General features: G+C 45.4%; 1 protein-coding gene across 2 annotated transcripts in view; it reads right to left on the reverse strand.

The window, feature by feature from the left end:
• The window catches only part of pgfb (placental growth factor b), a 33,980-nt gene extending 7,722 nt beyond the window's left edge, over positions 1-26,258 (reverse strand). Inside the window, exons 1-2 of one of the 2 annotated variants that reach the window (XM_071327603.1) lie at positions 26,061-26,258; positions 25,623-25,891 (exon numbers count right to left, since the gene is read on the reverse strand). In XM_071327603.1, coding sequence (XP_071183704.1) covers positions 25,623-25,691 — 69 coding nt within the window. In that variant the 5' untranslated portion in view covers positions 25,692-25,891; positions 26,061-26,258. Of the gene's footprint in view, positions 1-25,622 lie in introns of both variants that reach the window. The other variant, XM_071327602.1, reaches the window with a different exon arrangement.
• Positions 26,259-26,772: the final 514 nt, after the last annotated feature.

Genomic DNA, 26,772 nt, shown 5'->3' on the forward strand with positions numbered 1-26,772 from the left:
CAGTCATCTCCTTGTCTGAAGGACAAGTGGATAAACAGGTTAATGTCAAGCCCTGCATGTTTTTTTCTGAAGTCTCATGGAATGTAGGCCTACATTGAACACCACACATTGGCTACTGTAGGCTGAATGATAAAACAGCTATTTTCATGTAAAAATATTAGGCCTTCCGAGTGGCGCAGCGGTCTAAGGCCGCTGGGTTCAATCTCTGGGTTCAATCCAGACCTGGGTTCAATCCCAGGCTGTGTCACAGCCAACCATGAGGCAGTGCACAATCAACCCAGTGTCATCTTGACACAGGGTTTGGCTGGCTGGGATTTCCTTGTCCCATCGCGCTCATGCGACTCCTTGTGGAGGGCCGGGTGCCTGCATGAGGTGGCCAGCTGGACAGTGTTTCCTCTGACACATTGGTGCGGCTGGCTTCCGGGTTAAGTAAGCAGTGTGGCTTGGCAGTTTCGGAGGACGCCTGGCTCTTGACCTTTGCCTCTCCCAAGTCCGTAGGAGAGTTGCAACGATGGGACTAGACTGTATCTACCAATTGGGGTAAAAAATGTTTTATGGTCGGCCTACATTATGATCAAATAGCCACATTAACCTACAGTAACCCACTGTTAAAACTAACTTAAAGTGGGTACCCTCAGTGTTGACAGTAAACGCAAGCCAGAAGTTACACAGAATTTTCACAACGTTAAAGTTTCAGCAGACCTGAAATTTGCTCAGTGACCAAAATAGTTAGAGGGAACATTGATTGTGACTGATCATTTTTATTAACTAGCTAATACATTAAAGTCAAGTTGCATTCCGTGTGTTGTTGTATTTATATTGGTTCATTCTGATTTCATGGGAGAACTTTCTGAGAAAAAGTTGTCAAAGTCTTTATATAAAGTGCATTCAGAAAGTATTCACACCCCTTGACTTTTTCCATTTTTGTGTGTGTTACAGCCTGAATTTAAAATAGATTACATAGAGATTTTTGGGGCACTGGTCTACACACAATAATGTCAAAGTGTAATTATGTTATTGACATTTTTACAAATTAATAAAAAATGTATTGAGTCAGTAAGTATTCAACCCCTTTGGTATGGCAAGCCTAAATAAGTGCAGGAGTAACAAGTCACATTATAAGTTGCACGGACTCACTTTGTGTGCAATAATAGTGTTTAACATGATTTTTGAATGACTACCTAATCTCAGTACCCCACACATACAATTATCTATAAGGTCCCTCGGTCGAGCAGTGAATTTCAAACACAGATTCAACCACAAAGACCAGGGAGGTTTACCAATGCCTCGCTAAGAAGGGCACCTATTGGTAGATGGCTAAAAAAAAAGCAGGCATTGAATATCCCTTTGAACATGGGGAAGTTATTAATTACACTTTGGATGGTATATCAAAACACCCAGCAGTGGTGTGTATTCATGGATGCCAAGGGAAGCCAGGCTTCCCCCAAAAATTAAAAATTAAAAAACAAAATAATTCATCTTTTGTCTCTCTGTGTTTTCATAATTTTCCTTAAATTCGCAAAAAGCTGAATGTACTGTATCTTGCATCCGAGCGAGCGATACAGCGCCTCTCTGTCGCTGTATGTGTAAGCCATCGGTAACGATGTGCGCTGAGAGTCGGGAAGCAAGTTCAGGGAGTGAGTGTTTTAATAAATAAGCACAACATAATACAAAAATAAGAAACACAAACAACGCACAGAACTGACACAGGAACAGAAACAATAACGCCTGGGGAAGGAACCAAAGGGAGTGACATATACTGTATAGGGTAGGTAATCAGGGAGGTGCTGGAGTCCAGGTGAGTCTGAAAACGTGCAGGTGCGCATAACGATGGTGACAGGTGACCTAGAGGCCGGAGAGGGAGCACACGGACCATCTATCTGATACTGTCTGGTCATTTTTGTAGCCTGTAACATTGAATGCAAGGGAAGCCAGCGAGCATTTGGCCTCCCTTGATACAATTTTTTATAAAATAATAATCAATTAGCGTTGAGCTAAACTGAGTGAGTTCAAATCTGAATGGTCCTGGCGCACCAAAAAAAAGCCAGTGAAGCCAGTTTGGAGTGAAGCCAGTTGGATTTGGCTTCACTCCAAATCACATCACATCAAGAGAAATAGGTCATTGTGTTGTCCTCCGATGACTAGCTAGCTAGCTAAAATTGTCCCTTTCCTAAATTAGCCATGGTTGGAGATAGGTATTTGGACTTGTGATTTTACTTAATTCTCTGTACAGGCCAATGATTATAACAGCGATTCTGATCCAACCATAAATTCATACATGGTATCTTTTAGTTGTCACTGTATTAGACTCAACATAGGTGATTTGATGAAGTTGAAATGGTTCTGGAAAAGTGGAAGCAGCTCCTGTTGTCTTTGTGACATGTGGTAACTCTGTGGTTCTATATCAATAGTTGTTTAGTAGTCCAAAAATGTTGGAAACATGAACTTGCTTGACCATGCTGTAGCCTAGGTCATATAACTGTTTGTTACATGCAATATGCTTTGTGGAATTCACCAGACAGAGGTTGCTCTCCGGTTTTGTGATGAAACAAAAGTGTGGTTGAATTTATTCTGCCACTGTGTCTTCTTATTGCCTCAGCCTTATGCCTATATATCATGGTCGCAAGGCAAATTAACTAACAGGTTATAGAGCAAACAACGCAATTATCACCACCGAGCACGCCCCCATTCTCATCCACGGGGCTGTAGTGGAGCAGGTTGAGCGCTTCAAGTTCCTTGGTGTCCACATCACCAACAAACTATCATGATGCAAACACACCAAGACAGTCGTGAAGAGGGCCCGACAACGCCTATTCCCGCTCAGGAGACTAAAAAGATTTGGCATGGGTCTTCAGATCCTCAAAAAGTTCTACAGCTTCACCATCGAGAGCATCCTGATTGGTTGCATCACCGCCTGGTATGGCAACTACTCGGCCTTCCGACCGCAAGGCGCTACAGAGGGTAGTGCGTATGGCTCAGTACATCACTGGGGCCAAACTTCCAGTCAACCAGGACCTCTATAACAGGCGGTGTCAGAGGAAGGCCCTAAAAATGGCCAAAGACTCCAGCCACCCTAGTCATAGACTGTTCTCTCTACTACCGCATGGCAAGTGCTACCGGAGTGCCAAGTCTAGGTCCAAAAGGCTTCTTAACAGCTTCTACCCCCAAGCCATAAGACTGCTGAACAGCTAATGGCTACCCGGACTATTTGCATTGCCCCCCCCCCCCCTCCTTTTTTTACACTGCTGCTACTCATAGTCACTTTATCCCTACTGTAAGTACATGTACTAATTACCTCAATTACCTCCACTAACCTGTACCCCCACACATTGACTCGGTATGTTTGTCATCGGCAAAGACTAGGGAGATTTTTGGGGATAAAAAGAAAAGGAATAGAGCTAAGCACAGGCAAAGTCCTAGAGGAAAACCTGGTTGAGTCTGCTTTCCAACAGACACTGGGAGACAAATCCACCTTTCAGCAGGATAATAACCAAAAACACAAGGCCAAATATATCAAGACAACATTGAATGTTCCTGAGTGGCCTGGTTACAGTTTTTACTTAAATCGGCTTGAAAATCTATGGCAAGACTTAAATGGCTGTCTAGCAATGATCAACAACCAACTTGACAGAGCTTGACAGAGCTTGACAGGAATATTAAGAGAATAATGTGCAAATATTGTACAATCCAGGTGTGAAAAGCTCTTAGAGACTTACCCAGAAAGACTCACAGCTGTAATCGCTGACAAAGGTGATTCTAACATGTATTAACTCAGGGGTGTGAATACTCACAGTACCATTCAAAAGTTTGGAAACACATACTCATTCCAGAGTTTCTTTATTTTTACTATTTTCTACATTGTAGAATAATAGTGAAGACATCAAAGCTATGAAATAACACATTTTGGAATCATGTACTGTAGTATCCCAAAAAGTGTTAAACAAATCCAAATATATTTGAGATTCTTTAAAGTAGCCACCCTTTGCCTTGATGACAGCTTTGCACACTCTTGGTATTCTCTCAACCAGCTTCATGAGGTAGTCACCTGGAATGTCTTTCCTTCTTAATACGTTTGAGCCAATCAGTTGTGCTATGACAAGGTAGGGGTGGTATACAGAAGATAGTCCTATTTGGTAAAAGTCAATATTAAAGCAAGAACAGCTCAAATAAGCAAAGAGAAATGACAGTCCATCATTACTTTAAGACATGAAGGTCAATCAATGCGAAATATTTCAAAGTTTCTTCAAGTGCAGTCAAAAAAAACTGTCTCTCATGATGACCGCCACAGGAAAGGAAGACCCAGAGTTACCTCTGCTGCAGAGAATACGTTCATCAGACTTACCAGCCTCAAATTGCAGCCCAAATAAATGCTTCAGAGTTCAAGTAACAGACACATCTCAACATCAACTGTTCAGAGGAGACTGGGTGAATCAGGCCTTTATGGTCGAATTGCTGCAAGAAACCACTACTAAATGACACCAATAAGAAGAAGAGACTTGCTTGGGCCAAGAAAAACGAGCAATGGAGATTAGACCGGTGGAAATGTGTCCTTTGGTCTGATTTTTTGTTCCAACCGCTTTGTCTCTGTGAGACGCGGAGTAGTAGCATGGAGGAGGAGGTGTGATGGTGTGGGGGTGCTTTGCTGGTGACACTGTTTGTGATTTATTTAGAATTCAAGGCACACTTAACCAGCATGGCTACCACAGCATTCTGCAGCGATACGCCATTCCATTTGGTTTGCACTTAGTGGAACTCTCATTTGTTTTTTAACAGGACAGTGACCCAAAACACACCTCCAGGCTGTGTAAGGGCTATTTGAACTAGAAGGAGAGTGAAGGAGTGCTGCATCAGATGACCTGGCCTCCACAATCACCCGACCTCAATCCAATTGAGATGGTTTGGGATGAGTTGGACCGCAGAATGAAGGAAAAGCACCCAACAAGTGCTCAGCATATGTGGGAACTCCTTCAAGAATGTTAGAAAAGCATTCCTCATGAAGCTGGTTGAGAGAATTCCAAGATTGTACAAAGCTGCCATCAAGGGAAAGGGTGGCTACTTTGAAGAATCTCAAATATGTTTAACACTGTTTTGGTTACTACATGATTCCATATGTGTTATTTCATAGTTTTGATGTTTTCACTATTGTTCTACAATATAGAAAGTAGTACAAATAAAGAAAAACCCTTGAATGAGTAGGTGTGTCCAAACTTTTGACTGCTACTGTATGTAAATAAGATGTTTCTGTATTTTATTTTCAATACATTTGGAAACATTTCAAAAAAAAACTTTGTCATTAAGGGGTATTGTGTGTAGATGGGTGTGAATTATTCATTTTTTCATCAATTTTGAATTCAGGCTGTAACACAACAAAATGAGGAATAATTGAAGGGTTATGAGTACTTTCTGAAGGCACTGTATATATTATAAATATCCATAGCCTATTGTCCCCCCCCTACTAACTGATCATCACAGAAATGGCTTCCTTCCTGTTGTGGACCAGAATAAATCAGATAGGGAGGATAATAGCTGTCAGTGGTTCGCTGCGGTCAGCTAAATATGTCCAAACAATGTGAATGAAGAGGAATGTCCAGCTTTCATAACTATGAATCATCTGTTATCGTGACAGCAGACGCCTGACACACACACTTCCTCTTAAGTGCCTTTCATTTTCCTGTGGCAGTCAGGCCTTGGCTGAAGATGGTTCAGAATCTCTCTGTTCAACATCAGGAGACATTACAGAGATACAAGAGATATTACAAAGTCATAAGCAGGGAGCACAGAAACCACCAAACATGCAAGTCCTCCCAATATCTCCTGACATTCTGCACACAAGCACCAGGATAACCTGGCTGTCACTGGTGTAACGGGTGTCTAGATCTTCCTCCTCCTCGGACGAGGAGAGGAGAGAAGGATCGGAGGACCAAAATGCAGCGGGTTGTGAATACATCATGAATTTATTTAAAGACGAAGACGAACACGAAAAACACTTGGAAAATTACAAAACGACGTAGACTGACCTAAAACATGAGAACTTACATATAACATGAAGAACGCACGAACAGGTACAGACTACAACTAACGAACGAACAAACCGAAACAGTCCCGTGTGGTGCATAGACACAGACACGGAAGACAATCACCCACAAACAAACAGTGTGAACAGCCAACCTATATATGGTTCTCAATCAGAGGAAAACGTCAAACACCTGTCCCTGATTGAGAACCATATAAGGCTAATTACAAGTGACCTAAACATAGAAACACAAAACATAGAATGCCCACCCCAACTCACGCCCTGACCAACTAAACACATACAAAAATAACATAAAACAGGTCAGGAACGTGACAGAACCCCCCCCTCAAGGTGCGAACTCCGGACGCACCACCAAAAGTCTAGGGGAGGGTCTGGGTGGGCATCTGTCCACGGTGGCGGCTCAGGCTCTGGGCGTGATTCCCATCCCACCATAATAAATCCCCGCTTCTTTATCCCCCTCACAATGACCACCCTCCAAATAACCCCACCTAAATTAAGGGGCATCACCAGGATAAGGAGCAGCACCGGAATGAGGGGCAACACCGGAATGAGGGGCAACACCAGAATGAGGGGCAACACCAGAATGAGGGGCAACACCAGAATGACTGGCGGATCCTGGCTGGCTGGCTCTGGCGGATCCTGGCTGGATGATGGCTTAATGCTGGATGACGGCTCTGGCTGGTCATGGCTGGATGACGGCTCTGGCTGGTCATGACTGGATGACGGCTCTGGCTGGTCATGGCTGGATGACGGCTCTGGCTGGTCATGGCTGGATGACGGCTCTGGCTGGTCATGGCTCGCTGACGGCTCTGGCTGATCCTGTCTGGCGGAAGGCTCTGGCTGATCCTGTCTGGCGGAAGGCTCTGGCTGATCCTGTCTGGCGGAAGGCTCTGGCTGATCCTGTCTGGCGGAAGGCTCTGGCTGATCCTGTCTGGCGGAAGGCTCTGGCTGATCCTGTCTGGTGGAAGGCTCTGGCTGATCCTGTCTGGCGGAAGGCTTTGGCTGCTCCTGTCTGGCGGAAGGCTCATGCGGCTCCTGTCTGGCGGAAGGCTCTAGCGGCTCCTGTCTGGCGGAAGGCTCTAGCGGCTCCTGTCTGGCGGAAGGCTCTGTAGGCTCATGGCAGACGGGCGGCTTTGCAGGCTCATGGTAGACGAGCGGCTTTGAAGGCTCAGTACCGACGGGCGGCTTTGAAGGCTCAATACAGACGGGCAGTTCATGCGGCGCTTGGCAGACGGACAGTTCAGATGGCATTGGGCAGACGGACAGTTCAAGCGCCGTTGGGCAGACGGGCAGTTTAGGCGCCGCTGGGCAGACGGCAGACTCTGGCCGGCTGAGACGCACTGTAGGCCTGGTGCGTGGTGCCGGAACTGGAGGTACCGGGCTAAAGACACGCACCTTCAGGCTAGTGCGGGGAGCAGCAACAGGGCACACTGGACTCTCAAAGCGTACTATAGGCCTGGTGCGTGGTACCGGCACTGGTGGTACCGGGCTGAGGGCACGCACATCAGGGCGAGTACGGGGAGAAGGATCAGTGCGTACAGGGCTCTGGCGACGCACAGGAGGCTTGATGCGTGGTGCCGGAACTGGAGGCACTGGGTTGGAGACACGCACCACAGAGAGAGTGCGTGGAGGAGGAACAGGGCTCTGGAGACGCACTGGAAGCCTGGTGCGTGGTGTAGGCACTGGTGGTACTGGCCTGGAGCGAGGAGGTGGCGCCGGAAATACCGGACCGTGCAGGCGTACTGGCTCCCTTGAGCACTGAGCCTGCCCAACCTTACCTGGTTGTATGCTCCCCGTCGCCTGACCAGTGCGGGGAGGTGGAATAACCCGCACCGGGCTATGTAGGCGAACCGGGGACACCATGCGTAAGGCTGGTGCCATGTAAGCCGGCCCGAGGAGACGTACTGGTGGCCAGATATGTAGGGCCGGCTTCATGACATCCGGCTCAATACTCAATCTGGCCCGGCCGATACGAGGAGCTGGTATGTACCGCACCGGGCTGTGCACACGTACAGGAGACACCATGCGCTCTACTGCGTAACACGGTGTCTGCCCGTACTCTCGCTCTCCACGGTAAGTACAGGGAGTGGGCGCAGGTCTCCTACCTGACTTCGCCACTCTCCCTTCTAGCCCCCCCCCAAGACATTTTTTGGGTTTACTCACAGGCTTCCTACCGCGTCGTCGTGCTGCCTCCATACGCCGGTATCCCTCCTCGCACTGCGCCAGAGAATCCCAGGCGGGCTCCGGCACTCGCCCTGGGTTGATCGCCCACCTGTCGATCTCCTCCCACGTCGTGTAGCCCAGATCCTTTTCCTGCTTCCGAGCTAGCTCCTCATATCGCCGCCTCTCTGCTTTCGCTGCCTCCAGCTCAGCTTTGGGGTGGCGATATTCTCTTGCCTTAGCCCAGGGTCCTTTTCCGTCCAATATTTCCTCCCATGTCCATGAGTCCTGGTTTCGCTGTTGCGCTCTCCCCCGTCGCTTGGTCCTAGGTTGTTGGGTGATTCTGTAACGGGTGTCTAGATCTTCCTCCTCCTCGGACGAGGAGAGGAGAGAAGGATCGGAGGACCAAAATGCAGCGGGTTGTGAATACATCATGAATTTATTTAAAGACGAAGACGAACACGAAAAACACTTGGAAAATTACAAAACGACGTAGACTGACCTAAAACATGAGAACTTACATATAACATGAAGAACGCACGAACAGGTACAGACTACAACTAACGAACGAACAAACCGAAACAGTCCCGTGTGGTGCATAGACACAGACACGGAAGACAATCACCCACAAACAAACAGTGTGAACAGCCAACCTATATATGGTTCTCAATCAGAGGAAAACGTCAAACACCTGTCCCTGATTGAGAACCATATAAGGCTAATTACAAGTGACCTAAACATAGAAACACAAAACATAGAATGCCCACCCCAACTCACGCCCTGACCAACTAAACACATACAAAAATAACATAAAACAGGTCAGGAACGTGACAACTGGTCCTTGGGGTCTCCACCTACGCCATTATAGGCCTGTGGGTAGTCCCCCTGTGGGCCTGTGTGTAGGCCTGTGGGTAGTCCCCCTGTGGGCCTGTGTGTAGGCCTGTGGGTAGTCCCCCTGTGGGCCTGTGTGTAGGCCTGTGGGTAGTCCCCCTGTGGGCCTGTGTGTAGGCCTGTGGGTAGTCCCCCTGTGGGCCTGTGTGTAGGCCTGTGGGTAGTCCCCCTGTGGGCCTGTGTGTAGGCCTGTGGGTAGTCCCCCTGTGGGCCTGTGTGTAGGCCTGTGTGTAGGCCTGTTTGTAGTCCCCCTGTGGGCCTGTGTGTAGGCCTGTGGGTAGTCCCCCTGTGTGTAGGCCTGTGTGTAGGCCTGTGTGTAGTCCCCCTGTGGGCCTGTGTGTAGGCCTGTGGGCAGTCCCCCTGTGTGTAGGCCTGTGTGTAGGCCTGTGGGTAGTCCCCCTGTGGGCCTGTGTGTAGGCCTGTGTGTGGCTGTTGTGTGCTAACTCTGAAACTGCTACGCAATTCTCCTCTATGAAGGGATACATTTAACATCAGTTAACTACAGTGGTCACCAAAAACACATCCCTCTTCATGCACAGCATGGTGAAGGCAGAGTTCACCAGCGTTATTGTTCAAGTAATTTCCCACTCAGCGGGGTATTGATTAATGTCTTCATATGCGGAGGTAAAAACATAAATCCTTTCCCAGTGTTAATTGGCATATGATTTGGGCCTCTTCTTTTCATGCAGTTTGGGAGGATCTCCACTCCACCACATCACAAGGGCTTTTTGGCCAAGGTCTGACATGCCTTTGGGTGTGTGATGGGGCGGGGAGGATTTGGTGTGGATTTTCCGAGCCTGGCGTAAGTCTGGCGTCTAGACACGACAAGGCAGCCGCTTGGCACCGTCTGTGGCCATGAGCAGGGGAGCGAGGTTTGGCAGATTAGCAAGGCTGCATGAAGATCCTCACGTAGCAACTCCTTATTCTTTGGGTGTGTGAGTATGTGAGAAAGAGCGAGGTTTGGGAGATAATTCAGGTTTGAGGAAAAATTCCAAAATGACTCAGTATAAACTGGGAAACTGTTCTTAGTTTTGTCCCACTCTAGCCTCATCACAGTTTGTCTCATTCCTTCAGCTTGTCTGAGACACATATACACACCCCCCTGGCGTAGAATAAGACCATAGCCCACATTTTTATGTGCTGTATTAATAGGTATTGAACAGCTAACCTGTGTCCTATGCGGGTATCAGACGAGAATGCAATATCAATTCCTTGGCGATTTCAGAAGCAGTAGGCCTAATACAGCACTAAGGGAGTCGGTCGATTGGCTGGATGAGGGAGCGGGTCTGTATGCCGGTCAATAGGCTGGTGTTGGGCCAGAGGGCTCCCAGAGAGAGTCAATTCTCACTGTCTGGTTAGCATGCTGGAGGAGAAGCAGGGTTCAAGCTCCTCCATGCCTTTCCCTGTATTCATTGGAAAGGTTTGTATGGGAATCTCTTCACATCCATTTCTCAAGGCCACTGTGCTGAGTGGTACTGTACTCAATACAAAACTGCTCCCTAAGACAGGACACTATGTCACGATCGTCGTATGGTGGAAGAGAGGAGGACCAAGGCGCAGCGTGAAGTGAATGCATTCTTCTCTATTTATTATCACGAAAACAAAGAACACTTTACAAACTATACAAAACAATAAACGACGAACGTGAAGCTATAAATGACAAGTGCAGACACAGGCAACTTACATATAGACATAGACAATAACCCACAACCCACAATACAAAACAGGCTACCTAAATATGGTTCCCAATCAGAGACAACACATAACACCTGCCTCTGATTGAGAACCATATCAGGCCAAACACAGAAATAGACAAACCAGACATACAACATAGAATGCCCACACAGATCACACCCTGACCAACCAAAACATAAAACATACAAAGCAAACTATGGTCAGGGTGTGACATACTAGTGCTCTTCACACATTACATCTGCTAATATCCTTTGTCTGAAAACTCAGGTTTCACTCAGATATTGTCACCCATTAAAGAACAGGCTCGTATACAACTTTATTGTACATACAGATACTTTTAAATTACTCACAATCTCTTGGGGAAAAAATATATAAACTACTGGAACCAAGACTTAAAAATAATTGACATTGGCACAAGATGGAGGGAATGTTGGAACATAACTAACGAAACTGAAAATGTTGCTTATATTATTTTTGCTTATGTATAGAATGTATTACACGAGACAAAATTCACAAATTCCACAGCCCAACAGTAGAGTCATGTCTTAAGTGTAACACTAACAATGACTCAGTAATCCATGCATTCTGGGAATGTCAGAAGTATTACAATGTAAATGTACTTTTAATCTGTCTGTCTGCATATGTCAAGACATGGCATATGAGGGTGCAATGAGCTAACCGATGGGCTGGATGATACTGTTCTCATCAATCATCTTGAAAAAAGGTATACTTAAAAACTGGAAATCAACCAGTTCTCCATCGTTAACACAATGAAAAGGTCAAATGTTTTATTATCTAAATGTTGAAAGTATGTGGTCGAAGGAGAGAAACAAAATGATGCCGTTTGAGGCCATGCGGCGTGGAGAGTGATACAGGCTCTAGAGATGGGGGTGTGAGCAGGTGGGTCTGGACATGGGTGATGTTGCGGATGTTTGTGTGCATCTGTATGTTGCCGTTTGTACGTGAATATTTTGTATTAAAAAAATTTGATCAGGAAATCTTACCCAAACAAATCTCCTGTGTCTGATTCACTCTCCCTCCTGTGTCTGATTCACTCTCTCTCCTGTGTCTGATTCACCCTCTCTCCTGTGTCTGATTCACCCTCTCTCCTGTGACTGATTCACCCTCTCTCCTGTGACTAATTCACCCTCTCTCCTGTGTCTGATTCACCCTCTCTCCTGTGACTGATTCACTCTCTCTCCTGTGACTGATTCACTCTCTCTCCTGTGACTGATTCACTCTCTCTCCTGTGACTAATTCACCCTCTCTCCTGTGACTGATTCACTCTCTCTCCTGTGACTGATTCACTCTCTCCTGTGACTGATTCACTCTCTCTCCTGTGACTGATTCACTCTCTCTCCTGTGACTGATTCACCCTCTCTCCTGTGACTGATTCACCCTCTCTCCTGTGACTGATTCACTCTCTCTCCTGTGACTGATTCACCCTCTCTCCTGTGTCTGATTCACCCTCTCTCCTGTGTCTGATTCACCCTCTATCCTGTGACTAATTCACCCTCTCTCCTGTGACTGATTCACCCTCTCTCCTGTGTCTGATTCACCCTCTCTCCTGTGACTAATTCACACTCTCTCCTGTGTCTGATTCACCCTCTCTCCTGTGTCTGATTCACCCTCTCTCCTGTGTCTGATTCACCCTCTCTCCTGTGTCTGATTCACCCTCTCTCCTGTGTCTGATTCACCCTCTCTCCTGTGACTGATTCACCCTCTCTCCTGTGACTGATTCACTCTCTCTCCTGTGACTGATTCACTCTCTCTCCTGTGACTGATTCACTCTCTCTCCTGTGACTGATTCACCCTCTCTCCTGTGACTGATTCACTCTCTCTCCTGTGACTGATTCACCCTCTCTCCTGTGTCTGATTCACCCTCTCTCCTGTGTCTGATTCACCCTCTATCCTGTGACTATATCACCCTCTCTCCTGTGACTGATTCACCCTCTCTCCTGTGTCTGATTCACCCTCTCTCCTGTGACTAATTCACCCTCTCTCCTGTGACTAATTCACACTCTCTCCTGTGTCTGATTCACCCTCTCTCCTGTGTCTTATTCACCCTCTCTCCTGTGTCTGATTCACCCTCTCTCCTGTGTCTGATTCACCCTCTCTCCTGTGACTAATTCACCCTCTCTCCTGTGACTGATTCACTCTCTCTCCTGTGTCTGATTCACTCTCTCCTGTGTCTGATTCACCCTCTCTCCTGTGTCTGATTCACCCTCTCTCCTGTGTCTGATTCACTCTCTCTCCTGTGACTGATTCACTCTCTCCTGTGTCTGATTCACCCTCTCTCCTGTGTCTGATTCACCCTCTCTCCTGTGTCTGATTCACCCTCTCTCCTGCATTATGAAACAACTTTAACTGCTGGATGGGAGTGTGCTCCCTCCCTCCCTGGGTCAGATAGGAGGCCCTAGCTGGGCTGCATGCTCTGAGGCCCTGTGCTTGTGCTTCATGCTACTACAGGACTCCTCTCTCCTGACTCCCACAGCTGAGCTGTGTCATTGTTAACCTCCTCTCTCTTGATGCCGTCTGTGGGATGCAGGGCAGGAAGTTTAAGCAGCAAAAATAAAACAAAATGGAGACCAAACAAAAATTGTCCTTCAGGACTTCTTGGATGTGAGTCTCAAATGTCAGCTGAGAGGCTGACATGACCTGTTCGTTTATTGCAATTTCTGTACTGCTAATTACCACCACACCAATCACAACACCTCAGTACATAATAGAGGACTACAGACAAACACTACTTATTTGCCTTCTTACCCTGAGAGGTCGAAGAGATGATGGGAGACTGTTACAATAACTATGAAATTGAAAGATGAAAAGTCCCATGAAATTAGGATAATATTGTTCAGGAACAGCCATGTGTATAACCTCTTATGAGTCCTGCAAGAGGTTTTGCCAAATCAAACATTCTTGTTCATAACCACATCAAAGTCTTAAAGGGATACTTTTGGGATTTTGGCAATGAGGCCCTTTATCTACTTCCCCAGTCAGATGAACTGGTGGATACCATTTTCATGTCTCTGCATGCAGTTTAAAGGAAGTTGCTAACTAGCGCTAGTGCAATGACTGGAAGTCTATGGGTATCTGCTAGCAGTCATTGCACTAACGCTAGTTAACATTGGCTCTCAAAACTACCTCCAACTTCCTTCATACTGGACACAGAGCCATAAAAATGGTATCCACGAGTTCATCTTACTCTAGGGAAGTAGATAAAGGGCCTCATTGCCAAAATCCCAAAGCATCCCTTTAAGACCATAGCTGCATGGTCCAAATAGACAGGGCCTTTTCTTCCCCTGAGTATTGGTGGAAGTTACACTGCACTTGATTACATCATCTGTCTGTCTCTTCTCCTGTTGGACTGTCAAGCTGCTACAGTACAGTGTGAGATGACCAGTTATTACCGGACAGAGGAGCCGGTTTTAGAAACTAGAAAGCGATAGTATAGTAATAGGCCCGTTTTGGACGATAAGGCCATCTTCAATCACTAGTTGATAATGGAGTAAAACAAAAAGCCAGTTGATATCCAACAGACACACACCAGCCCCAAAAGATCACTGTGATAGTGTGTCTCATTACAGTGTAGAAAATACACAGGACAGAAAGCATAATGTTCTTTGTCTTTCACGTAAGCTTTTTCAGGGAAAGGGACAGGGAAGGGGGAAAACTCAGGAACAAATTAAGTTGGTCTGAATCTGCGGCAATACCATTGTGGGTTGGCAGGCCCTGGATGAGTTGCAGGTCAGTGAGTGTATGGGTTAGGAGAGCTAAGGGAAAACCAGCCACCATCCCACCCCCACCTCAGGATTCAGTCCAGTGGAGCACAACAGCTCCCCTCCTGGGGTGCCATGGCCCAAAACACAGGGTCCACTGGAACTGTGTCATGTTGTAGGTCTCCTGCTGAATGGTGAGTCTGGCTCTAAACTTGAGACCACACAGGTCAGTGACTAGCAAAGACAGACTGACAATCAAATAATTGAAATTTAATGGTCATGGATTCCAGCTCCACAAATCCATGACCATAAAATGAATAACAAGGTTTTCAATGAGCTGGTGTAACGCTATATCGATCACCACTGTCGGGAGAGTGGGAGAGCACTGCTGTTTTGTATATATTAGGTGAACATAGCCCTAATGACAGCAGCCCCCCTGTGGGTCTGACAATGTCCATCTGGAGCTCCAGGGTGGTCATAGCTCCATGATCAGAGAGCATTCCCCAAATACCACCAATCCAACGCCCACTGAACACACGTCTCATCAGTATACACAGCATATTTAAGATACATTTTAGTATACAGGTGAAATATAAACATTGTAGGATCATTTAAAAACTGGAGATAAAGCCAAAAATATACTCATAGGGCTTGGGTTAATGGAAGAGTAAAAGGGTATTAATGGTGGTATAGCAGCTGTGTTACTGCGTGTCTCAGGAACATAAACATCCATTTGGGGGGAAACAGAAAACGCGACAGTAGGCTCTGCTGATAGGTTGTGATGTATTCATTTGATGAAGGGTGGGATTGCTGTCTGGAAGAACACAGTCCTGAAAACCAAAACCTGTCAAATGAAGTCTACAGGTAACACAGTACTTTACTGGGTGCAACTTGCATTTTTTTTCTTATTTTACCTTTATTTAACTAGGCAAGTCGGTTAAGAACAAATTCTTATTTTCAATGACAGCCTAGGAACACTGCCTTGTTCAGGGGCAGAACGACAGATTTAAACCTTGTCAGCTCAGGGATTCGATCTTGCAACCTTTTGGTTACTAGTCCAATGCTCTAACCACTAGGCTACCTGCATGCAAACTAGCTATGTAGGTAAGGGCCTATTTAAATTTGTTAAATGCTGTTTTAGATAGAGCTCATTTCCCCATATGTATATGAGAGCACACACACACTAATAGGGCCCTGGATTACACTAATGGCTGCTGAGGCTAGCTTCTGACTAAAATGACATATACTGCAGTTACAAAGGACACACACACACACACACACACACACACACACACACACACACACACACACACACACACACACACACACACACACACACACACACACACACACACACACACACACACACACACACACACACACACACACACACACACACACACACACACACACACACACACACACACACACACACACACACACACACACACACACACACACACATCTAAAAAATAAGGGTGATCGGTGGTAATTGTGGTCCTTGCTACAGTAAATGCTGTACACCCTGTGTAAACCACACTAAATTACAGCCAGATGGGAGATTAAAGCCTGGTGAGTGGACTGTTGCCCCGAGCGCCACCGCTCCCCAGTCCCCACCCCCGAAGGAGGAAGGAGAAATCCATATTTCCTGATTGTGATTGCACCTCTCCCCTGGGCCGGGGAATTACAACTAAAGAGGAGTAAAGACCAAAAGACCTTTTGGCAGTATAACAACATAACAACTACAACAAACATGACAGCCAGCAGCACCTTGCCATTGTCTGTCCAAACAGTCTGGCATGCTCATTCACCTCATCTGGATCACATAAGACCACCTCTGAAATAGAGCTTCCTTGAGCATGAGGAGGAAGTTAAAGGTGGAATTGATCTCTGTGTGTGTGTGTGTGTGTGTGTGTGTGTGTGTTTTTGTGTTTGTGATCATAGAGAGAGAGTGTGACCTGTTATCTGCTGTGTAACCTAGTGTCAGGTGTTTACTTTGAGGCCTGGCTGGATTGCCTACCACAGGGCCAGTGTATAAATAGATACATCTCTTCAATATAGGCCAGGCCGGTGTAATTGGCTGTATGTGACACAGATGGTCAGACTCAAGTATTGTTTTGCTCTGAGTGTTGATGTAAAGGAAACACCTGTACAGAATCATCTCCTCACTCACACAAACACAGCACCGGGTGTTAGAGGCTTTCCTCTGTGCACCAGCTCAGGGACGCTCAGGAAATGAATCAATTGTGAAATGTTATGATAGAGACCTTCACCCATATTAGAGGATAGCACTCTCTCAGAGAGTCAAAGGAGGTAAACAAGGAGGGAAATTCTCATCAAACACAAACCCTCTTCTTGGAACGGAGACAGAGGAACTGTGTTCTAACCGTTCATTCATCATAGAGGTTTTCAATGAATAGATCATCCACTATAGAGGAGAACATTATGAGACAGCCACCGCTGTTGTGAAATTCTTACTTACTCATCTTCATAGGGAATCTGTTATAAGGTAAGCAACATCATTGAGACACTTCCCATGGTTTTGGTAGCAGGTGTTGGAAGCTGTCTTACTGTCAGGGCAGTGGGCTGATTGGAGTGGAGTCATTGGCCCTTAGTGTGAATGCAGCTAGTGAAGACAGGATGTCAGTGCTGGTACACACACGGTGCTACAGTCGTCATTTTACACACGACCATCAGTACCCTCACACCTTTGTGCCCAGGGCAGGAAGTGCTAAAAATACAGAGAACAGGAAAGACAGAGCAGAAAATAAATGGAATGTGAGCAACACAACTGGTGAATGGCAAACATTGAGCATTTGTCTCTAATGTAAGATGGGGTTGGTGACTGGATGATCGTCAGACAGTGAGACAGCCAGGCCACCATTGTTCTAAAGGGAAACCCAGGTGCTTCCTATCCTGACTGTATGGAGATAACCCATATACGACAGTGACTGTCTCTAATGAATGGAACACTGACAAAAAAATACACACTCAGACGAATGCATGTCTGCAAACACAGAGATGCACAGACAGTCAGGCACGCACACACGTACACGCATGCATTCACACACACACTCTTAGATAAAAGGGTTCCAATATTTAAAGGGTTCTACGTGGAACCCTAAAGGGTGCTATCTAGAACCTTAGCACCCTAAAAGGTGCTATACCTTAGCACCCTAAAAGGTGCTATCTAGAACCTTTAAGGTTCTAGATAGCACCTTTTTCTAAGAGTGTACACACACACACAGGTTCCTCCTTCAGTGTCACGCCATGACATTAGAGAGCCTTTTTATGTCTCTACTTGGTTTGGTCAGGGTGTGATTTGGGGTGGGCATTCTATGTTGTGTTTTTCTATGTTTTGGCAGGGTATGGTTCTCAATCAGGGACAGCTGTCTATCGTTGTCTCTGATTGGGAACCATACTTAGGTAGCCCTTTTTCCCTCCTTTCAGTGTGGGTAGTTATCTTTGTTAGTGGCACTTAGCCCTGTAAGCTTCACTGTTGTTTTCTTCGTTTGTTGTTTTGTTGGCGTCATTTTCTAAATAAAAGGAATATGTACGCTCACCACACTGCACTTTGGTCCCCTTCATTCGACGGCCGTGACATTCAGTGTGCTTTTGTTCCTGAGAAAGGAGCAGGATGGGTAATGGGCACAGGTCTGAATACACTTCCCTTCATGGTCCAGTCTGCCTAAACGTTCCTCTTGGACAAGAGTCATAAAAAAAACGTGTGTCCACAGTGGCAGCAATGACACTGACGAGAAATCATCATCATCAATTAAAGGTGGATATTTCAGAGAGGAGAAACACTCCACCCTAAAAAAGCCAGAGCAGGAGAGGGACATTTATAAATGGTATCCCCAACCGCATAGCCTATGTTTGCTTTTCCATTCTGGTTGGCCGGCCTCCAGTGATGATCCGTGGCACGAAGCCTCCAGTGATGATCCATGGCACGAAGCCTCCAGTGATGTTTTGGCCGGGTCGGATTCTCAATCAGGGACAGCTGTCTATCGTTGTCTCTGATTGAGAACCATACTTAGGTAGCCCTTTTTCCCACCTGTCTTTGTGGGAGGTTAACTTTGTTTGTGGCACATAGCCCTTTAGCTTCACGGTTGTTTTGGATTGTTTATTGTTTTTGTCGGCGTCAAAATAAATAAAGGATTATGTACGCTCACCACGCTGCACTTTGGTCTACTTCTGTTGACGGCCGTGACACTAATTGACATCATTTGAGTCAATGGAGGTGTACCTGTGGATATATTTCAAGGCCTACCTTCAAACTCAGTGCCTCTTTGCTTGACATCATGGGAAAATCAAAAGAAATCAGCCAAGACTTCAGAAAAAAAATTGTAGACCTCCACAAGTCTGGTTCATCCTTGGGAGCAATTTCCAAACGCCTGAAGGTACTACGTTCATCTGTACAAACAATAGTAAGCAAGTATAAACACCATGGGACCACACAGCATGCATACCGCTCAGGAAGGAAACGCGTTCTGTCTCCTAGAGATGAATGTACTTTGGTACGAAAAGTGCAAATCAATCCCAGAACAACAGCAAAGGACCTTGTGAAGATGCTGGAGGAGACAGGTACAGAAGTATCTATAGCCACAGTAAAACGAGTCCTATATCGACATAACCTGAATGGCCGGGAAGCAAGGAAGAAGCCACTGCTCCCAAACCGCCATAAAAAAGCCAGACTACGGTTTGCAACTGCACGTGGGGACAAAGATCGTACTTTTTGGAGAAATGTCCTCTGGTTTGATGAAACAAAAATAGAACTGTTTGGCCATATTGACCATCGTTATGTTTGGAGGAAAAAGGGGGAGACTTACAAGCTGAAGAACACCATCCCAACCGTGAAGCACGGGGTGGCAGCATCATGTTGTGGGGATGCTTTGCTGCAGGAGGGACTGGTGCATTTCACAAAATAGATGGCTTCATGAGGGAGGAACATTATGTGGATACATTGAAGCAACATCTCAAGACATCAGTCAGGAAGTTAAAGCTTGGTCGCAAATGGGTCTTCCAAATGGACAATGACCCCAAGCATACTTCCAAAGTTGTGGCAAAATGGCTTAAGGACAACAAAGTCAAGGTATTGGAGTGGCCATCACAAAGCCCTGACCTCAATCCCATAGAGAATTTGTGGGCAGAACTGAAAACGCGTGTGTGAGCACGGAGGCCTACAAACCTGACTCAGTTACACCAGCTCTGTCAGGAGGAATGGGCCACAATTCACCCAACTTATTGTGGGAAGCTTGTGGAAGGCTACCCGAAACGTTTGACCCAAGTTAAACAATTTAAAAGGCAATGCTACCAAATACTAATTCAGTGTATGTAAACTTCTGACCCACTGAGAATGTGATGAAAGAAATACAAGCTGAAATAAATAATTCTCTCTACTATTATTCTGGCATTTCACATTCTTAAAATAAAGTGGTGATCCGAACTGACCTAAGACAGGGAATTGTTACTAAGATTAAATGTCAAGAATTGTGAAAAACTGAATATAAATGTATTTGGCTAAGGTGCATGTAAACTTCCGACTTCAACTGTACCAACATCCCAGGCCTCCTCCTCACATAAGCAGAATTACTCTGAGCACTCAGTGTCACCTAGGTAACCCTATTGAGGATGACCTCACACAGCATACTGCGTCCAAAGCATAAGCACTTTGTTTAAGTTTCGGTACCTTGTTTAAGCTTGTTCAAATAGGCCATTACCCAAAGCCCATCCAGACCTGGTATTCAAGTACCACATCACATTCAGTAAGATTGAATGTTTCTGGTCAGATGTGAACGTGCAAAAAGATAAATTCTGATCTGATTGCGATCCTCAAAAGTAACGCAGGGAGTGCCCCTGGAATGCTGCATATGATGAATTCATGATGAGGTATGTGGGATTGGGAAAAAGTAGAAAACCCTGCATTGGATAAATCCTTTGGCTACTGTGTGAGACGTCTGGAAATTATTTACTGTTGCATATCAAGACTCCTAAAAGGGAAATAAAACGTCTTATCTTGGAATAACTGTAGGAAGGTGGTTTTACACACATTTTACAATCTTACGGTAAGCTGGAAACATACCCTGCACCAACACTACAGCACTTAGGAAAAACATGCAGAATACCCTGGCAGGCCCAATAACAGCATTGAGTGTATATTCAGTTTTAGCAAGGCAGCAGATAAAGAGAATGTCACGTTCCTGACCTTATTTCCTTTATTTTGTCTTTGTTTAGTATGGTCAGGACGTGAGCTGGGTGGGCATTCTATGTTATGTGTTTCTATGTTGGGTTCTTTTCAATTAGCCTGATATGGTTCTCAATCAGGGGCAGGTGTTTTACGTTTCCTCTGATTGAGAACCATATTAAGGTAGGCTGTTCACACTGTTTGTTTGTGGGTGATTGTTCCTGTGTTAGTGTTTATGCCACACGGGACTGTTTCGTTTGTGAGTTTGTTCCTGTTCGTGCGTTCTTCGTTGTCTGTAAGTTCTCATGTTCAGGTCTGTTTACGTCGTTTATTGTTTTGTAGTTTATTAAGAGTTTTTTCGTGTTCGTCTTTCTTTAAATAAATCATTATGTCTTCATACCTCGCTGCATATTGGTCCGATCCTTGCTCCTCCTCAGACGAGGAGGAGAACGAACGTTACAGAGAAGCATTCCATCCAGGCTCTCGCCCAGAAGAACACTTTTATAAAGTTGTAAAAAGACAATGTGTGTGTCTATTTGTCAATAACTGCTGGTGCACGATGTCTAATATTAAAGAAGTCTCGAGGTATTGCTCGCCTGAGGTAGAGTACCTCATGATAAGCTGGTGACCACACTATCTACTAAGAGAGTACTCATCTATATTATTCGTAGCCGTCTATTTACCACCACAAACCAACGCTGGCACTAAGACAGAACTCAATAAGCTGTATAAGGTCATAAGCAAAAAAAGAAAATGCTCATCCAGAAGCGGCACTCCTAGTGGCCGGGAACTTTAATGAAGGCAAAATTAAATCCGTTTGACCTCATTTCTACCAGCATGTCACATGTGCCAACCAGAGGAAGAAAAACTCTATACCACTTTAACTCCACACACAGAGACGCATACAAAGCTCTCCTTCGCCCTCCATTTGACAAATCTGACCATAATTCTATGCTCCTGATTCCTGCTTACGGGCAAAAACTAAAGCAGGAAGTACAAACTCCCTCAATACAGAAGTGGTTAGATGATGGGGACGCTACGCTACAGGACTGTTTTGCTAGCACAGACTGGAATATGTCCAGGATTCATCCAATGGCATTGAGGAGTATACCACCTCAGTCACCTGCTTCATCAATAAGTGCATCAACAACCTCGTCCCCACAGTGACTTCTGGTACATTACCCAACCAGAAGCCATGGATTACAGGTAACATCCGCACTGAGCTAAAGGCTAGAGCTGCCGCTTTCAAGGACCGGGACACTAATATAAGAAATCCCGCTATGCCCTCAGACGAACCATCAAACAGGCAAAGCGTCAAAACAGGACTAAGATTGAATCCTACACCTGCTCTGACGCTCGTCGGATGTGGCAGAGCTTGAAAACTATTACGGACTACAAAGGGAAACCCAGCTGCGAGCTGCCCAGTGATACGAGCCTACCAGATGAGCTAATTGCCTTTTATGCTCGCTTTGAGGCAAGCAACACTGAAGCATGCATGAGAGCACCAGCTGTTCTGGACAACTGTGTGATCACGCTCTCTATAGCCGATGTGAGCAAGACCTTTAAACAGGTCAACATTCCTAAAGCTGTGGGGCAAGACGGATTACCAGGACGTGTACTCAAAGCATGCGCTGACCAACTGGTAAGTGTCTTCACTGACATTTTCAACCTCTCCCTGGCCGAGTCTGTAATACCTACATGTTTCAAACAGACCACCGTAGTCCCTGTGCCCAAGAAAGAGAAGGTAACGTGCCTAAATGATTACCGCCCCGTAGCACTCACATCGGTAGCCATGAAGTGGTTTGAAAGGCGGGTCATGGCTCACATCAACACCATCATGCCAGAAACCCTAGACCCACTCCAATTCGCAAACTGCCCCAACAGATCCACAGATGACTCAATCTCAATCGCACACCACACTGCCTTTTCCCACCTGGACAAAAGGAACACCAAAGTGAGAATGCTGTTCATTGACTACAGCTCAGCGTTCAACACCATAGTGCCCACAAAGCTCATCAATAAGCTAAGGACCCTGGGACTAAACACCTCCTTCTGCAACTGTATCCTGAACTTCCTGACAGGCTGCTCCCAGGTGGCAAGGGTAGGAAACAACACATCGGCATGGCCAAGCACGACACAACAGGGGTAGGCCTGATCACCGACAACGATGAGACAGCATATAGGGAGGATGTCAGAGACCTGGCAGTGTGGTGCCAGGACAACAACCTCTCTCTCAATGTGAGCAAGACAAAGGAACTGATCGTGGACTATAAGAAAAGGAGGGGCCGAACAAGCCCCCACTAACATCGATGGGACTGAAGTGGAGCGGGTCGAGAGTTTCAATTTCCTTGGTGTCCACATCACCAACAAACTATCATGGTCCAAACACACCATGAAAGTTGTGAAGAGGGCCCGACAACACCTTTTCCCCCTCAGGAGACTGAAAAGATTTGGCATGGGTCCCCAGATCCTCAAAAATGTATACAGCTGCACCATTGAAAGCATCCTGACTGGTTGCATCACCGCCTGGTATGGCAACTGCTCGGCATCTGACCGTAAGGTGCTACAGAGGGTAGCGTGAACGGCCCAGTACATCACTGGGGCCAAGCTTCCTGACATCCAGGACCTATATACTAGGCGGTGTCAGAGGAAAATGGTCAAAGACTCCAGTCACCCAAGTCATAGACTGTTCTCTCTGCTACCGCATGGCAAGCGGTACTGGAGCGTCAAGTCTAGAACCAAAAGGCTTCTTAACAGCTTCTACCCCCAAGCCATAAGACTGCTGAACAACTAATCAAATGGCCACCCGGCCCCCCCCCCCTTTGTTTTTACACTGCTGCTACTCGCTGGTAATTATCTATGCATAGTCGTCCCTTTACAAATTACCTTGACTATCCTGTACCCCCGCACATTGACTCAGTACCGGTACCCCCTGTATATAGCCTCATTATTGTTATGTACATTTCTTGTGTTACTTCTTGATCAATTAGATTTTTTTTACTTGAGTTTATTTGGTAAATATTTTATCAACTCAATTTTTTTAACTGCATTGCTGGTTAAGGGCTTGTAAGTAAATATTTCAAGTAAAGGTCTACACCTGTTGTATTCGGGGCATGTGACAAATAAAATTGGTTTTGATTTGATTTGATGTTGCAGCATATGAGCGTGACATTTGAGAAGTGCGATATATATTTTAAAGGCCTCCTTTACTGTATGTTGTAGCTCAGGGTTGTGTAGTTTACATTCCCCATCCGTCTACAAACTGCGGACACCAGCTTAACCTGATACGTGTTAAGAGCGCTGGATTTTCTCACCCCTCATGTTTTGACTAAGCAGGCCATGAGCTGATTATGTGGATTAGTATTAATGGTATGGCAGCCCCAGCCCCAGACCCTGCCTCTCCCCTCCTAGACTCCCACTCTCCTACTAACTCCTGTTCTTGTAGCAGCCAGCCAGCCAGCCTCTCCCTCTGAGCTGTGACCCAGCGCTCTGCTCTGCATGAAAAACCCAGAGGGGTCTGTGGCTCTTGTCCCCCCATCCTTAGAGCTCAGCTGAGCCTCAGAGAAGTGGAACTCAAGTCTCCTCATTCACACAATGCCAACGGGCACAGGGCAACAACTGCAGTGCCATTCCGACCAATAGGCAGAGTCAGTTTATGAACAGTGAGACAATGGTTGTGAATGGGCCCTGGGAGGAGACCTGCTCTACATTAAACATGAGTGGCAGGGACTAGCGTCAGTGTAGACAGAGCCAACGATACTCACCTTAGAGAAAGAGAGAGACTGAATGGATTCTCTCTGGTACTGCACTCACAGCAGACACAATGTCCAATGTCCGGTCGGTGGCACAAGTGTTATTGCAGGATGGCACAAGACTTTGAATGGGGCCTACCTCTCATTTCCGGGCAAACGTATTGCTGGTACATTTTGTGACTAAGGCTGGCAATGACAAGGCACTGAGAACACAGACCAGCTTTGTCCTAATAGGGCCCTGGATTACACTAATGGCTTTTGAGGCTAGCTTCTGACTAAAACTGCATATAGTGACAGAGGACACACACAAACACACACACACTCCTGTTTTAAAGGCAGGAGAAAAGACAGTGGAGAAAATTACAGCTTTTAGCAGGTGGGGTGAAAAGTGCAGAGATGTGAATTTCTCATTACTGCACTTTCTTGCCAGTTTGACCAGAGTGACACTGCCAAGTCTCTAATCCTCTAGCAGAATTACAAGGCTCTGCTGCTCTCCTGCCTTCCTGTAGTAGGACGTTTGGAGACAATGGTTTTCTTTTCTAACTCTGAAATTCGCATATTCAATTAGGCTTAGAGAAGGACTGAGTGGTCAGAGACAGGTCGAGTTTTACCTGAACAGTTCATAAAGAAATCAATCATTATATATACGATGCTCATTTGTGCATATCATTCATAAAGTTCTTAAATCGCCCAAAATGTAGCCTGGAAACCCAGTGAAAACTTTGAACAGTCTGAGACAGAGAGATGCAGTTTGTCACGTTCCACCTCATAACGCAACTGTTTCAGCATGGCACGCGTTCAAAAAGGGATCATAGTATCATCAAGACACAATGAGAAATCGACATAGCGCTCTGAATGGCTTTTGCTGAGTCAGTTAGAAAGACGTCTTTGTGGTCTAATCTGATATGTCAATACCAGTGTAATAAAAATATAGGTTTACATGTATTTATAGTTATATTATCTTATTAATAATACGAATCACAATAATCATAAGTGTCAGTGTAATCATACAAATAATCATATTGATAATTTGTTATAACATTAGACGTATCCTCAAATATTTAGGCCAATTATATGCCCTATTGGTATATCTCAATAAACTGGATATGAATTGTAGCTTGAATAAAAATGAAAATAAATATTTAATTTGCGCTGTGTTCTGTGTAGAATATTGAAACATAGCATACCTGAGCAGGTGAAAACTGAAGTTGGAGCGTCACTGCAATCTGGATGACGAACGAGGCAAAGGGTTTCATTTCGTGTTTCTTGTCAGAAGGCCAGATGATGAAGTTTTACAATGTAAGCGATATCCTCCAACGTGCAGATAAGCGGAGCAGTGATTATTCTTCTCCAGTCCAGAGAAGAAATTGCAGCTGAGACACTTCTACCTCGTTCCTTCTTCAATAACGGCGAGGCAATGACCGCTCTCAAGAGTAACCTGATGAAGTTGACCGAGCTACAGAAAAAGCCTCTCGGAACGTAAGTTGATATATATTTGTATAATCTTATATGCAAAAAAAAGATTATTTTTTAAATAATATTGTTTCCTTTTTGAAATAGGTTACAAAAATGTCACAGTAATACTACACATAAAATATCCCTCCTAAACCAAACAATAATTTTACCAGAACGTGTCCAACAAATCAGCAAGTCGAAAAAAAATCTATAAATATTTTTCCAAAAGTTTACATATATGTTCCTTCCAAAATGTGCACGAGGAGCTGCTGTCACACTTCGGTAACCTGGTTAATTTGAATAGTGGTATTTCGGTCTTGCTCTGTGCATTTCCTCGACAAAGTGACATTCTTGTCACTAATTGCCTCACTACCTCTCAACATGTTACCCATTTAAATCCCCTCCCCTCCAGTTTCCCTCAATCTCTCTCTAGCCGTGATACACTCCTCCTTCTCTCCTCGGGAAATACTTCATGGAACTGGTGGAGGTATATGCTGTGTTCTTATGGTGTAGAGTTTTTCATCCATATACCCAGCTTCTTGATAACTGTATGAATCCTTTGACATTAGTTGGGCAGTAAAGGTTCTTCTCAACAATTTATCATTGTTCAGGCCCAGAGACCAAAATGGTCCCTAATTGTCAGGCTGTTATGATTTAGACATTACAAATGTGCCAATTTACAGAATAATGAGTGTCACTGATGACATTGTCATGAGAAAGGCTACTATGCTCTTTGGCAGTCACTGTCAAACTATATGATCCACTCCCCCCACCCCAACCCACCCCATGTGTGCAGTGCCATCAAATCTGATGCAAATAGTCTGATTTTGGGGAGACTGATTAGTACCACAATGCAAAACAAAAAGATTAATAGTGTGCCAC

Source organism: Salvelinus alpinus, chromosome 9 (assembly GCF_045679555.1).
Source record: "Salvelinus alpinus chromosome 9, SLU_Salpinus.1, whole genome shotgun sequence".
NCBI lineage: Eukaryota > Metazoa > Chordata > Actinopteri > Salmoniformes > Salmonidae > Salvelinus > Salvelinus alpinus.